This window comes from Dendrobates tinctorius, unplaced genomic scaffold (assembly GCF_039654945.1).
Source record: "Dendrobates tinctorius isolate UK_male_01 unplaced genomic scaffold, ASM3965494v1 ptg000128l, whole genome shotgun sequence".
NCBI lineage: Eukaryota > Metazoa > Chordata > Amphibia > Anura > Dendrobatidae > Dendrobates > Dendrobates tinctorius.
Genome location: NW_027361796.1, coordinates 4610613 through 4627127, shown reverse-complemented (window position 1 = coordinate 4627127; position 16515 = coordinate 4610613). Strand labels below are relative to the sequence as shown.

The following is a 16515-nucleotide window of genomic DNA, read 5'->3' as shown; positions in this document are numbered from 1 at the left end:
AGTCTTTTATTAGAAATAAAGCAAAACATAGTTTTCCATTTTATTTAAAAGTAACAAACACAATTATACTCATCTAACACCTAATTCCACTGAAGCCCTCGTTCTCCTGTAATAAAACTAAAATTAAAAAATACAAAACTATATCCCTCACCTGTCAGAAATATCCCTCACAGTGTGGGAAACACCGGCTTTTGTGCTGTGCATGTTCGGCTATATTCGGCGATTAAATCGACGACTAAATCGGTGAATATTGCAAATTCGTCGGTCGTGAGCCGAACCGAACATTGAAATATTCGCTGATCTCTATTCTTTACCTTCTGGCACTATTTCATCGGTGCAAATAACTTGATTACTTTCTTCTCCTTTTCAGGTTTTTCAGAAGGCAGTAGACCCAGCAACGGTGGTGGAACTACTAGAAAGTGAGTGGGAATGTGTGTCTGAGCTGGGATTAAGAAGGTTCCTCACTTATTTCCATCCCCTTTCCTGTTATTTCTCTCCTTCAGTCGTCTTTCATTCTCACTCTATGTCTTAGTAAATGGAATCTAATTGCTCCAGTAGTTGCCACGATATCTTATAAGAATGATTTTCTGTATGTAAGTCCAGGCTTTTGAATGTCTTTTAAACTCTCCTGATTTCTATAAACGTCAAATGGTGAAAAGTAGTGACCTATCCAATCTTCATGTGTTTTCTGCATGGAAGTTAATAGGAAAGATCAAAAAATTGCAAGTGACCTTTTAGGACGTCTTGTGAAAGTTTTTGCTGAAAGGGAACCTGACAGCTGATCCACGGGCAGCATACAACAGTCCCTGACTGTATGATCTCTGAATTTGTTGCAACTTTTCAGATTAAAAACATAGTTTAACCGCCGCCGGGGATGAGCCGCACGGTAGACCAGTCAGACAGGCGGATCCCTGGCGGCTTCTCACCCGCTGGCATAAAAAAATCTCTTTCTACACACAGAGAGACAGACCTGTCACGCTAGGGCAGCGGACCAGGAGAAACCACCGGGGACAAAACCTCAGGAACCCTCCTGTCCAACTAGTCTCTGTTGAAGCTTGGTCTCAGGCAGCTTTTAAAACGTTTCTCTCTGAAACACGGCACCATTTCAGGGTTGAAAAAACGTGGCCGAGATCATGGTACTTTCTCCCTGTGGATTGGGCAGATTGGGCACTATGTATCAGCTGTCAGGGTTCCTTTAAAAAAAGCTAGTGGTTCCATCATTGTTCAGTTCTCTTTTGCATGTGGAATTGGCGCTCCTTTGAGTAGGAACATGTTGTGTATTGTGTTATTCCTGGTGGTCACGTGCAGATTTTTTTCAGCTTAATTTAACCTCTGTACCCCCGAGGGTGGTTTGCACGTTAAGACCGGGCTAATTTTTACAATTCTGACCACTGTCTCTTTATGAGGTAATAACTCTGGAACGCTTCAACGGATCTTGGCGATTCTGAGATTCTTTTCTTGTGACATATTGTACTTCTTGATATTGGTAAAATTTCTTAGATATAGCTTGCATTTATTTGTGTAAAAAATGGATATTTGGCAAAAATTTGAAAAATTTTGCAATTTTCAAACTTTGAATTTTTATGCCCTTGAAACAGAGAAATATGTCACACAAAATAGTCAATAAATAACATTTGCCACATGTCTACTTTACATCAGCACAATATTGGAAACAACATTTTTTTTTGTTAGGAAGTTATAAGGGTTTTTTTTACAACAAAATTTACAGAACCATTTTTTTTTTGGGACCACCTCACATTTGAAGTCACTTTGAGGGGTCTATATGAAAATACCCAAAAGTGACACGATTCTAAAAACTGCACCCCTCAAGGTGCTCAAAACCACATTCAAGAAGTTTATTAACCCTTCAAGTGTTTCACAGCAGCAGAAGCAATGTGGAAGAAAAAAGTGAACATTTAACTTTTTAGGCCGGGGGTCACACTACAGTGAAATACGGACGAGTGAGAGACGTTAAAACCACGCATTACACATGGACAAATGAATCTCTATGGGTCAGCTCCCAACAGCCGTATATTTCTCGTCCGTATTCTACGGTCCGTGCCAATCGCAGCATGCTCCGATTGTCAACGTACTACGCCCGTAGTATGCCAATGCAACTTTACAGGGCCACAAAAATGTCTTTCATTTTGGCTCTGTTGTATTTCATAACAGAACTCAGTCCAACCTTACGGAGAGAGAAACTAGCTCAGATACCGAGCACATTATAGATCCTGGGACTGTAGGGGAAGAGGTGGCTGGCCCATCTTCTCCTCCTCAAAGAAGCATGGGTGAAGATTCCTCTCAGGAAAACCCAGTGCCTGCACCACATACCCCACCACCAGGACCATATCCACAAGCAGGACCGTCTGCTGCTGCACCATCAACCATACAGGAGGAGCAGGGCAACATCAGCAGCAGCTCAACTGCCCAGATCTGGGGCTCCCCACAGCCTGCTGGACCATCCCGGCGAGGAAGAAGAAGGCGCCAGATCCCTGCTCAAGATACCCGTACCAATGTTGACACAGGGGTACTGAACTATCTGGCTAGAGTCAATAATGATGATGGCGAGGAGGCGTACTCACGCAGCCTGGCCCGTTATCTTCGGGCCCTTTCCCGTGAGGTGAGGCTACGTATTCAAGGATATTTTTAGAGCCTGCTTGATGCAAGCACACACCCCAATACCCCATATGAGTTATTTGAATATCTGGAGAGGTGGCAGCTTTCCCCAAGGAATCTGATGCGCCTTAGACACCCCACACATATGCTTGCTCAAGCAGGCTCTGAGGATCCTCAAATACGTGGGCGAACACCTCACCCTATTCCTCCCCCTACCCAACCTTTCCCACAGCAGCCACATATGTCTGCCTCTAGTCAACCCCACGAATATGGCCACTTGTTCCCACCCAGTGTTGGAGGCTGGTCCCAACCTGGTTGGGGACGACATGGCTATTTTGGTGGGTATGAGCCACGGGCCTACCAGCCCCCGTAAAGAGACCCCTCTACAATTTCAGTCAGCCCAGTACCCACCACAATCCCAGGAGGCAGTACACTACCCACATCATGGGCAACAGTATGCTCCCACACAGGGCGATGGCCAAGTTGGGCAAAGTATCCAGCAGCAAACACAGTCTGGTCTTCCGCCTTCTCCTCCCCCGACCTACCAAAATTTGTAATGTAGCAATTTTGGTCTTGCATAATGGTTTTGTTATATTTTTGTTTTTCTGAAAATGTTTTGTTTCAAAATTTTCACGTCTGCAAAAAGGCCACTTTGGGCCACTGCCACATTTATCATATGGCAATAATATGTTTTTCAAAACAAACAAAAAAAAAAGGCAAAAGTAAACATTTGTCTACTACATTTTACGTCTCTGTCTCAATTATAAAAAAAAGGTGTCAGCATACTAACATACGCTTTCCAAGGCAATTAAACAGTCAGAGAATCATAAGGCCTTGAAATATATATTTACACAGACAGAAATAAAAAATTTATAACATAGATACAGCATGCTCTTGCCAAGAAGTTTCCCCATCAGGTGACATAAAGTAATTTGTGAAAATATCATGCACTTTGAGCCCAGAGAGCCGTCTATGTTGAGGGTTGACATGTGGTCTCGCCCTACGTACATTGTCCGACCCACACACAACACCAGCAGAGGAGGAACAATCATGTATCCTGGTGAAGTTGTGAGGAACGACACATGTTTTAATAACTTCATTAACATTTTGTTCACTCAGCTGAATGGCAGACTGGAGTACCCGCCATTTGGCACAAAGAATGCCAAAGGAACACTCTTACCAGTCGCCGAGCACGTGATAGGCGCAAGTTAAAAATTCTGCGCCGGTGGTCCAGTATGCGCCGGGGATATGGCCTCATGACATTGCGCGTTAACTGAAACGCCTCATCTGCCACAAGGACATAAGGGACTGATTCTTGAGTGGAGCCTGGCAGCTGGCGTGGTGGTGGTAGATCCAACTGGTTGGTGCGTAGCCGCCGACCCATAATGGAAGTATTGAAGACTCTAGAGTCTCCCGTTCTTCCATAGGCCCCAATGTCAACAATTATAAACTTGTATTGAGGGTCGGCCAGAGCCAACAATACAACAGAAAAGTATTGCTTATAATTGAAGAATTGGGAGCCAGAGTTCGGTGGCTTACGTTCGGTGGATATGTTTGCCATCAAGGGCCCCAATACAATTAGGAAACTGGCATTCCTCCTCAAAGTCCCTTGATATCCTCAACCAGTCTTCCATCCTGGGCTCGGGCATGACGAGTTGATGTAGTCTTGACCATATTTCACTACATGTCGACCTGACTATGCCAGAAATGGTAGACCTTCCAATGAGAAACTCATGGTGGAGGGCGGCATAAGACAGGCCAGTGGACAGGAAGCTGAAGAACAACAGAAATGGAACATTTTAGAATGCAAAAATAAAAAAAAACCATGTACATACATACCAAACTTTTTATTGTTTCATATCTACTAACACACATATTTTTGCTCGCATAATGACTACGTGATACTCAGTACATATTACACATAACATTCTGGTCTGTAAGCTTAAATTTATCTGGACTAAGATGAGGCCAAAACCAACCAAAAGAATTCGAAAATACACATACTTTGGGCAACACATCATGAACATAGAGAATGTGGTTGTGTAGTACATACCGTAATGTGAGTAGAAGTCGCTCCTCTGCAGATATAGCTTTGCGCATCCTTGTGTCCTGAAAGGTTATCCCAGGGCACACTGTCTGCAAGAATCAATCAAATGTTGCAAGGCTCATGCGACAGTATTGGTAACATTTTTCCGGATGATCCCGCAGAGAAGAATAGAGGCGGTGAAAATGACCTCTTGTGAGTCGTTGCCTCAAAAGTGGATGGACCCACATGCGTCTCCTCCTCCACGGATCCACTATCACTGGGTATGGGTGACCAAAGCGGCATGACAAAAGCCAGTTGAAGAGAACCTGCTCAGTTGTGTTGAAACTCAGACTGTCTGCCATGTTGCACATACAACACCAACACACATAGTGAAGGCAAGGTCACAAATGGACAGAATGGAGGCAGCCACCTGTTCCAGAGCCAATAAATAGGGTGTATACTAATGATTTAAATAGTTAGCAGGCCTTAAAACCGTTAAATGTCCATTTTGCAAGCCTGCAAGAAAATCTCGCCATGCGGATTACATACGGATGTTTACACGCGCAAAATACGCGACCACACCTTGCTTACGTATTACATACGGAGCACTATTTAGGGGTCATTCATCCGTATTACGCATGTAAAATACGGACCGTATTTTGCGTCGGTTAGTGTGACCCCGGCCTTAGTCACAAAAATGATCTTTTAGCAACAATCTTTTATTTTCCCAAGGGTAAAAGGAGAAAACTGACCCCAAAAACTATTGTGCAATTTGTCCTGAGTACGCTGATACTCCATATGTGGGGGGGGGGGACCACTGTTTGGGCTCGGAACGGAAGGAGCGCCGTTTGACTTTTTCAAACTAAAATTGTCTGGAATTGAGAACAGATGCCTTGTAGCGTTTGGCGAGCCCCTGATGTGCCTAAACAGTGGAAACCCCCCACAAGTGACCCCATTTTGCAAATTAGATCCCCTAAGGAACTTATCTAGATGTGTGGTGAGCACTTTGAACCCCCAAGTGCTTCACAGAAGTTTATAACTCCCAGGCATGAAAATAAAAAATCCTATTTTTTCCACAAATGTGATCATTTAGTCCCCAATTTTTTTTCCTTAGATTAACAGGAGAAATTGGACCCCATAAGTTGTTGTCCAATTTATCCTGAGTATGCTGATACCCGGGGAACAACTGTTTGGGTGCACGGCAGGGCTCGGAAGGGAAGGAGCGCTGTTTGACTTTTTCAAACTAAAATTGGCTGGAATTTAGATCGGACACCATGTCGTGTTTGGCGAGCCCCTGATGTGCCTAAACAGTGGAAACCCCCCACAAGTGATGCCATTTTGGAAACTAGACCCCCTAGGGAACTTATCTAGATATGTGGTGAGCACTTTGAACCCCCAAGTGCTTCACAGAACTTTATAGCGCTCGGGCGTAAAAATAAAAAATCATATTTTTCCACAAAAATGATTTTTTAGTCCCCAATTTTTTATTTTCTCAAAGGTAACAGGAGAAATTGGACCCCAAAAGTTGTTGTCCAATTTGTCCTGAGTACGCCGATACCCCATATGTGGGGGGGTGACCACTGTTTGGGCACACGGTAAGGCTCGGAAGGGAAGGAGCGCTGTTTGACTTTTTCAAAACTAAAGTTGTCTGGAATTGAGATCGGGCGCCATGTTGCATTTGGCGAGCTCCTGATGTGCCTAAACAGTGGAAACCCCCCACAAGTGACCCCATTTTGGAAACTAGACCCCCTAAGGAACTTAGTCCAACATATTTTGTAATGGTGGGTACCATACAAAAGGAAGTGAAAATGAGCAAAATAAAAGTTTGGTAAAATGTATTATCTTTATTGAATAACAATACATAAAAAATAAACTTTAAAAAAGAGGGCAGAAAGCCTCCAATTAAAGGGGAAGGTCTGCAGCTGAAATCAGTAACAGCATTGTAAATACAACTCAAATCGAAAAAGGGCTTTCTAAGTGGCCATAGTATATGATGGAATCCATCTATACATGCACTGGGGTCAGCATGTCGAAGGGCAACATGTTGAAGACAAAAGTTTATAATTGAGTGCTGCTACCAAGTTTTGCAAAAAGCAATATTTATGCTGGCCGCATGAGGTGGGGGAAAGAAAAAGGGTGATGAGAACACTCAGAAGTTGACCAATTGGTGAAGGCATGAATGCTGATAATCAACAGATAAGAAGTGCTAATATTAATGGAATACTCATATAGTTGTGCAATAAAGTATGCAGGAATACCAGGCGATTCACAGGATAATTTGCAAAGGGTTTTACCTGCTACTATATGGATGTTGGGAGTAGTACTGCCAATATCAGCATGTGTGGCGTTAACTGCTGCATAGTGGTCCCCTCGCCTGACGAGCGCCGTTTCGCAAGGTTACTTCTTACAAAGTGACCCCATTTTGGAAACTAGACCCCCTAAGGAAATTATTTAGATGTGTGGTGAGAACTTTGAACCCCCAAGTGTTTCACTAAAGTTTATAATGCCTGGGCGTGAAAATAAAAAATCCTATTTTTTTCCCACAAAAATGATCGTTTAGTCCCCATTTTTTTATTTTCTCAAGGGTAACAGGAGAAATTGGTCCCCAAAAGTTGTTTTCCAATTTGTCCTGAGTACGCTTGTACCCCATATGTGGGAGAAAACTACTGTTTGGACAGATGTCGGGGCTCAGAAGGGAAGTAGTGACGTTTTGGAATGCAGACTTTGATGGAATGGTCTGCGGGTGTCATGTTCCGTTTGCAGAGCCCCTGATGTGCCTAAGGCTGGGTTAACATTGCGTTAATGGCAATGCGCTGACGGCATCTGGTACATAGCGGCACTAACGCTATGTAACAGATGCGTTAGCGCACCCATTGACTGCAATTATGTAGCGCATCGCTAACGCATGTCATAATCGGCATGCGTTAGCGATGTGCCGTCATTCTGTGATAGACCCTCAGACGCGGTCTGCAGCGTTCGGGGGTCTGTCATCGCTAGCGCAGATGGATCATCTGCGCTAGCGTGATCTCATAAAACGATCTTTACAAGACACTTGCGTTAGCGCAGTCCGTTTAACGCATGTGTTGAACGGACTGCACTAACGCAATGTGAATCTAGCCTAAACAGTAAAAAAAAAACCTGCATCATTTTGAAAACTAGACCCCCAAGTAACTAATCTAGATGCGCCCCCTTTTTGGAACTAATCTACGGTTTCCTGGAAAGTACATTAGTAGTGCATGGAGGTGCTGTGCAATTTGAAGCAATCCTTCATACACAGGCCAGGTTTTTAAGGGCCGGTGTCTCATTGATAAATGTTATCTTTGCGTATTCCCCTTTTGTAAGACACTCGGCACCTTTTTTGCGACTTACATCTTTTACCAGTTTGCGGGACCTCCCCCGGGAATTGCTGACCTGGTACGATACGAGCATCTTCAGTTCCGGAAGTGCTGGGGCCTGCTCCTTCCTGATTGCCAAACATCAGAGCCTTAACCACTACCCCCCTATAACTGAAGGTACGACGTATCGGTGTGGCGTGCACATCGTCACAGCAGGAAAGCGTTGAGCATTGCCATTTGCACGAGGTGCCCGGCCAGCTTTTTGCACCACACCCTGGCCTTTCTCAAAGCACTGTACAGTTGGAGGATTTGATTGGAGAGATCAACCCCCTCCCCCATGTTTTTTTTGTACCCCAGTACACAGTCCGGTTTGCAGACCTGTGTAGAGGTACCTCGTACAGTGCCGAGGGTGCTGCCATAACCATGTATGGTGGTCAAGAGAAGGACATCCCTCTTGTCCTTGTACTTGACCACCAGCAGGTGGTCGCTACATTGGGCTCTGCTGTCACACCTTCTGAGCATCTGCCAAACTAACGTCTTCAGGAGGCCTCTCTGATTTTTGTGGACATTACCGCAGGCTGCGGTACCTCGCGCAGAGAGGGACTTGTAGAGTGGGACACTGTTATAAAAGTTATCAGTGTAGAGGTGATAATCTTTATCCAGCAGTGGGTGCACCAAATCCCACACAATTTTCCCACTCACTCCCAGGACAGGAGGACATTCACGGGGTTCAATTCTGGTGTCCTTTCCTTTGTAAACTCTAAACCTGTGGGTGTACCCTGAGGTACTCTCGCACAGTTTGCAGAGTTTGATTCCTTACACGGCCCTCTTGCTGGGCAGGTACTGACGGAAACCGAGCCTTCCCTTAAAATGGACTAAGGAGTCATCCACGCAGATGTCCCTTTGGGGCACGTACACTTCAGCAAACTCTTTGTTGAAGTATTCGATGACCGGCCGAACTTTGAACATATGGTCAAAGTTGGGGTCATCTCGTGGAGGACACTGTGTATTATCTGTGTAATGCAGGAATTTCTGGATGACTTCAAAACGCGTGGCCATGACCATTCTGAACACTGGAGTGTTATATAAAATATCAATACTCCAATATTGCCTAAGTTCTGGCTTCTTCAGGATCCCCGTGTGAAGGACCAGGCCCCAAAACTGCATCATTTCAACTGCGTCTACAGGAGACCAGTTAGAATATGATGAACCAGGGTTTTGTTCCAAAAATTGACGCGTGTACAAATTAATTTGCTCCACCATGAGCTTAATAAAATCTTCAGAGATAAAGACTTTGAAAAAGTCTATTTCTGTGAGGCCGGTGGTGTTAAACTTGAGTCCTGATTCTGCCACAAAATCAGGAATCAGTGGCTCGTAATTTTTGGGGGGCGAGGTCTACACAGGGTCCTCAATGGGGTGTGCTGGTTCAGCTTCTGGAATGGCAAGCGCTGTGTCATCTTCTGTCCTGGGGCGTCTGTGTGGTGGTTCCGCAGGACCCGAGGAAGAAGATGAGGAGGAGGAAGAGGGTGAGGATGAAGAAAAGTAAAGAAATGTGGGATCCTCTCTTTCGCTATCAGTGGCGGAGGCAAGGAAAACATATGCCTCCTCCAATGAATAGTGCTGTTGGGACGAACGTGACGAGCGGAACTTTTTTTGTGAATATGGTGCTTTGTGTGTACTTTATTGATAACTGTATGTGTGGGGGGGATAGTGATTTGTGCAAACTATTCTGAAAAGAAAAAAGCTAAAAGAAAAAAACAAATAGGGAGAAAAAAATGCTTGTGAAAAGAAAAGTCTAAAACAGCAGGCACGTGCTCTGATAAGTGAACTGTGTCACTTATCAAAATTTGGCGGCTGCTAAATGTGCACATGGAAGCGGCGCAAAGGGGGGTGGAGAGGGGTAAACAGGGGGGGATTGGGGTGGATGAAGAGAGATCGGGCAGGAATCAGGGATCAACAATTACGGTTGTAGTCAGGTGGCGCAAAGTGGGGGTGAAAAAAAAAGGAAAACGGCAGGTGCGAGCTCTGATAAGTGAACTGTGTCACTTATCAAAGTTTGGCGGCTGCGGGATGTGCACACGGAGGTGGCGCATAGGGGGCTGAGAAAAAAGCGAACACGAGTGTTAATCGGTGAACTACGTCACCAATCAACGCTCGGCGGCTGCTAAATGTGCGCATGGAGGTGGAGGGGGGTAAAAAGAGGGGGATGGGGGTATTGGGGTGGACAAAGAAAGATTGGGCAGGGATTAGGGATCAACAATTACGGTTGTAGTCTCTCTTCTTTTTTCTTTTTTCTTTCTTCTGTCTTCTTTGTTCAGCAGGAACAAGGCCCAGCACAGGAAGAGCTCTGGCAGTGTGACCGTTCTGCAGGAATCCTCAGCTAGTGTGAGGACCCCTGCAGAGCAGTCACACACAGGTCACAGGCAGGTGACAGACAGATCACAGAGCAGTCATACCGTAGCCGTGACCTGTCATTGGTGGGATCGATCATAACATCGATCCCACCAATCTGAGGCTACTTTCACACTTGCGTTTTTTTGCTGTGCGTTTTTTGCCCACACAAACGTATGAAAAAAATGCATCATGCGTTTGTGTGCGTTTTTTTGCGGGTTTTGGAGCATTTTTTTTTTAAAAAAAAGCATGCTTTTTTTGCGCATACGTGCGCATTACAATGCGCATGTATGCGCACCCATAGACTAGAATGGGTGATTTGCTGTAAAAAAAAAACGCATTGCGTGCGCATGCTTTTTTTTGGGGCAAGTCGGACGCACAAAAAATGCAACAGGATGCATTTTGTGCGTCCGAGCGCACACTACAAAAAAACGCATGCGCGTACAAACGCGTGTGTATGCGCCCATATGCGCACTCATGTTAAAGTATAGGGAAAAAACGCATGCTTTTTTTGCGCTAAAGCACACCGCAAAAATACGCAAGTGTGAAACCAGCCTGAGCTTTCCTGGTCACCCTGGCAACAGCCCTAGGATCGGAGCTCACAGCTCCGATCCTAGGCAGGTCACAGCCAGGTCACCAGCAGGGCACAGCACGGTCACACCGCAGCTGTGCCCTGTGATTGGCGCGATCGACGATGACATTGATCGCGTCAATCAGCTCCTGCAGGCCCTGCTAGGCCTGTCCTGAAGATCTCTCTTCAGTATCGGTGCTATTACAGCACTGATCCAGCAGGTATCGGCAGGGCACAGCGCAGTAATGCCCTACGATTGGTGAGATCGATGTGATCGTCGATCGCGCCAATCCGAGTTGTTTTTGCCGATGCCTGGTGTTGCTAGGCACCGGCCTAGGATCGAGTACATCGGTACTTGATCCTAGCCTGGGACCTCACTGTTTCAGCCAATGAGAAAGCCTGTGATTGGCTGTTCAGGATTAAACATCCAATCACAGCAATCGGGAGGTCGGATGGGGGGAGGACACAGCCAGGGATGCCGACACCATCTTCCTACAGGTAAGATGACGTCGGAATTTTAATGCGATCGCCGTGACTTAAGTCGTGGTGTCGCATTGAAGGGAATGACATACTACTCCGTCCATGGGAATTAAGTCCCAGATCACATGGACGGAATAGTACGTCGGATGGCAGAAAGGGGTTAATTTCGGAATTAAAAAAAGCCTGGAATTGGATCTCAATAACAGTTGTGCACAGTTTGGCTTTTGCAGGCTAATTGTTTCCTGACATTCATCTTCGATGTTGTCTGTGGTCATAAATCAGCTGAGAACAGCTCAGAAAAAGATGAGTTACAAACTTTCCAGTTAGTCCATCAGAAGGAACTCACTGACAGATACTTATATTACTCATTCTCCAGCCAGCAATAGACAGTCTAAGGCCTGTTTCACACTTCCGTATTTGACCATCAGTCAAAATCCACCGGTTTTTGAAAAAAACGGATCCGCCATTTTTTTTGGCGGATCCGTTTTTTTCCCCATTGAGTTGCATTACCGGCAGATCTTGACGGATGGCCATCCGTTGGATCTGTTTTTTTGCGGATCCGCCAAATTTTTTGCGTCCGCCGACATGCCTGGACGGTCCCTGCAACGTTTTTTTTGCTGCAGGATCCGCATTTTACAGTGCGCATGCCCGGAGAAAGCTAGTCAGCCTGAAATTTAACCCTGAAATCCTTTCTGGCGGACGAAAAAAATTCTCTCAAATTCAGCGGATCCGTTGCTAACTGATGTGAACGGATGCCACTGGAACGTTTTTTTGACGGAAGAGAGAGAGCGATTTTTTTTTTCCAGGCGCCAGAACAGACTCTAGGGTTAAATTTCAGGCTGAGTGAAGTCTTTCGGGCATGCGCAGTGTGAAGTGCAGATCCTGCCGCCCGAAAAAATGTTACATGCTCCATTTGGGCATGTCGGCGGACGGCAAAATTTTGTCGGATCCGCAAAAAAACGGATCCAACGGATGGCCGTCCGTCAAGATCCGCCGGTAATGCAACTCAATGGGAAAAAAAAGGATCCGCCAAGCAAAATAGCGGATCCGTTTTTTTTTTGCAAAACGGCGGATCTTGACTGATGGACAAAAACTGAAGTGTGAAACAGGCCTTAGCTATATGTTGTTTTTTATATTTATGAAACGTAATAATTGTTTTTTCTATCTATTTTACCTCCCCACCAGTATTTTACCACTAACACTTTGGCATGTTTTCTTTTTTCTTTTCCAGAGCGCACTGCAGGTTTTGAATTGTTACAACTTAATCCATTAGGTAAGATTTAAGCCTGGAAATTCTCTTGATGTATTATGTGAAGATTCACACATGGCAGTGGAAATTAAAGCAGCACGCCTCCTCCCAGCAAAGTTTTTATCATCTTAATATATTGCAATCATCATATTATATAGCTCTGTGTACTTACAATTGCTCATTTTACCTTTCTACCCAGCTAATTCTTCTCTTTTCTCTGCTCTGTGTACATGGTGGGCCAGTTATATGGATACACCTAAATAAAATGGGAATGGTTGGTGATATCAACTTCCTCTTTGTGGCATATTAGTTAGTATATAGGGGGGGGGGGAACTTTTCAAGATGGGTGGTGACCATGGCGGCCATTTTGAAGTCGGCCATTTTGGACCCAAGTTTATTTTTTTCAATGGGAAGAGAGTCATGTGACACATCAAACTTATTGAAAATTTCACAAGAAAAACAATGGTGTGCTTGGTTTTAACGTAATTTTATTCTTTCATGATTTATTTACAAGTTTATGACCACTTATAAAATGTGTTCAAAGTGCTGCCCATTGTGTTGGATTGTCAATGCAACCCTCTTCTCCCACTCTAGACACACTGATAGCAACACCGCATTGGAATTTTAAGACAGTGAGTGCCATCTACTTTCTTTTTTTCACATATGTATCCATATAAATGGCCCACCCTGTAGATACAGGAAGTCTTTTGTCCCTGCAAAAATCATTTCCCTCTCCAACTCCTGACCCAGCTGCTCCCTCCTGCCCCGGCCAGAGACTTTTGCAGTGACTAGTGACTCATACAGGGAAAATTGACCTCCTGTTTCTACATAGAGCTTAGTAGGATTCAGCTAGTCATAATCATTTGATGTCAGAGACCTAATGGAAAAGAGAAGAATTATCTGGGTAGAAGGTAAAATGAGCAATTGTAAGTACACAGAGCTATATAATATGATAACTGCAATATATTTAAGAAGATAAACACTTTGATGGAAGTGCTTCTTTAAAGGGTTTGTACCACGACTGCAAGTTATCACAAGAAACCTGCTGATTACTGGACGTCCCATTACTTGGACCACCACTGACTGGGAGAGGGTCACATTTGAATACAGCAGTAGTATAGTAGTGCACTGCCACAATGGCGGACACATACCGAAAAGAACAATATTTGTGCCCTTTACAGTGCAATAGCTCATCATAATGCATGATTCTATCTGCTTTGGAGGTAGAGGTGGACTCCCTTACCTCTTGGGCCACTGTGTCATTCATTGTCTAGAGGCACATCTATATGTAGCTGTGGGCAGAGATGTGCTATTACCCAGACCCTGTCTTATTAACCTACTGTTATAATAATGACTTTAGTGACAAGTTAAGAGCTTTTTTAAAGGGATTGTCCTACAGAGGATGGTGCCCTAGATGCCAAAGTGGCAGCCGCATGCAGGAGCAAATGCATCACAAGGAATCCTCCACAAGTTGGTGACTCTATGGCACTTACATTGTAATATTTCTTACCCTGCAGGACGTTCATTGTACATTTTGTGGCTTCTTTTAGGACTGATCCTGATGCATCCCACTATATCTGTACATATAATGTGGGGCTTTCTGTTCTTTTCCATGTGAATCCCCTTTCCGTGATCAATCACAGTAGATTACGTGTAGGTATCTTTACAACATGTCTTCTGACTAATGGAAGCGTGCTTCATCAAAGGGATTATATGGATTAAAGGAAGCCATTTTGTATAAAATACGAGTTCATCTATTGCTTGAGGCTTACCCAAACCTACTTCAAAGCAATGTTGAAAGGACCACTTCTTTAATTTTTTCAATATGTAGGCAAGCCAGAGACACAGATTAAGAACATAATGCTTCTTTATGTGCATCTGGGAATCATTCACACGTTTACACATTCATGAGTTTGCCAGGGGTCCATAATGCATGATTTCCTGATCCCAAACCATATGTATTCTGTTATAGTGGTGTTAATTATTTGTATGAATTCATATTTTCAGTCCACTACTCTTTTTCATGTTAGTTTGCTCAATATTAGACGAGGACTACATGGCAGCAGTCATGGTGTTCTGTGACTTGTATTGTGGTCTACCGTGGGAACGTTCCATGCGATTTGCAACCAAAAATCCAGGAGATATTGATCATAGGTAGGCGCAACGATGTAAATTGTGACAAGCTAAAGGACATGCTGCAAAACAACCACACTTACAACTAGATGCATTATTGCAATGCGCCAAAGCTGCCTCTTAGCCCTAGCATTACAGTGGGTTTACACCACCTGACTCTAGGCATTATAGACCATTCATCAGTAACTTAATAATGCCCACTGGGCAATTTGTAATAGATCATTTAGTGCGCATACGCTGCCATTGTTCTCAGTAGTGCGACTTTGGTTGACTCGGGATGAAACGATGGCGAGAACGATGATCTTTTGTGCAGCACATAAGATAATTTCACCCAACGAACTGTGAAAGCTTGTTCTCAGTAATCCTGCACTGTTAATTGACCTTTAATGCTGATGAAGAGCTCCAGATGCACTAGAGAAAAAAATACAAAAGGTTTGTGTTTTTTGCTACAGAAAGGTAGCAAATGGTTGTGGCAGTGTGTCATCAGTTTTCCTGTTTTTACCATCAGTGTATGGTCTGTGTGTCCATTTTTACCATCAGTATATGGTCCGTGTGTCCCTTTTTACCATCAGTGTATGGTCTGTGTGTCCATTTTTACCATCAGTATATGGTCCGTGTGTCCCTTTTTACCATCAGTGTATGGTCCGTGTGTCCATTTTTACCATCAGTTTATGGTCCGTGTGTCCATTTTTACCATCAGTGTATGGTCCGTGTGTCCATTTTTACCATCAGTGTATGGTTCGTGTATCCCCTTTTACCATCAGCGTATGGTCCGTGTGTCCCTCTTTACATCAGCGTATGGTCCGTGTGTCCATTTTTACCATCAGTGTATGGTCCGTGTGTCCATTTTTACCATCAGTGTATGGTCCGTGTATCCCCTTTTACCATCAGCGTATGGTCCGTGTGTCCCTCTTTACCATCAGCGTATGGTCCGTGTGTCCAAGTTTACCATCAGTGTATGGTCCGTGTATCCCCTTTTACCATCAGTGTGTGGTCCGTGTGTCCCTCTTTACCATCAGTGTATGGTCCGTGTGTCCCTCTTTACCATCAGTGTATGGTCCGTGTGTCCCTCTTTACCATCAGTGTATGGTCCGTGTGTCCATTTTACCATCAGTGTATGGTCCGTGTGTCCATTTTTACCATCAGTGTATGGTCCGTGTGTCCATTTTTACCATCAGTGTATGGTGTCCGTGTGTCCATTTTTACCATCAGTGTATGGTCCGTGTGTCCCTCTTTACCATCAGTGTATGGTCTTTGTGTCCCTTTTTACCATCAGTGTATGGTCCGTGTGTCCATTTTTACCATCAGTGTATGGTCCGTATGTCCATTTTTACCATCAGTGTATGGTCCGTGTGTCCATTTTGACCATCAGTGTATGGTCCATGTGTCACTCTTTACCATCAGCGTATGGTCCGTGTGTCCCTCTTTACCATCAGCGTATGGTCCGTGTGTCCCTCTTTACCATCAGCGTATGGTCCGTGTGTCCCTCTTTACCATCAGCGTATGGTTCGTGTGTCCATTTTTACCATCAGTGTATGGTCCGTGTGTCCCTCTTTACCATCGGTGTATGGTCCGTGTGTCCCTCTTTACCATCAGTGTATGGTCCATGTCTCCATTTTTCCCATCAGTGTATGGTCCGTGTGTCCATTTTTACCATCAGTATATGGTCCGTGTGTCCATTTTGACCATCAGTGTATGGTCCATGTGTCCCTCT

General features: G+C 44.5%; 1 protein-coding gene across 8 annotated transcripts in view; it reads left to right on the top strand.

The window, feature by feature from the left end:
• The window catches only part of SPATA6L (spermatogenesis associated 6 like), a 132100-nt gene that overhangs the window by 22295 nt on the left and 93290 nt on the right, over positions 1–16515 (top strand). For all 8 annotated transcript variants that reach the window (XR_012219828.1, XM_073542624.1, XM_073542620.1 and 5 more), the window contains 2 exons: positions 371–419; positions 12651–12692. Coding sequence is in view for 7 of the 8 variants with exons in the window: in XM_073542624.1 (XP_073398725.1) it covers positions 371–419; positions 12651–12692 (91 nt within the window). In the remaining variant the exon portion in view is untranslated. The remainder of the gene's footprint in view (positions 1–370; positions 420–12650; positions 12693–16515) is intronic.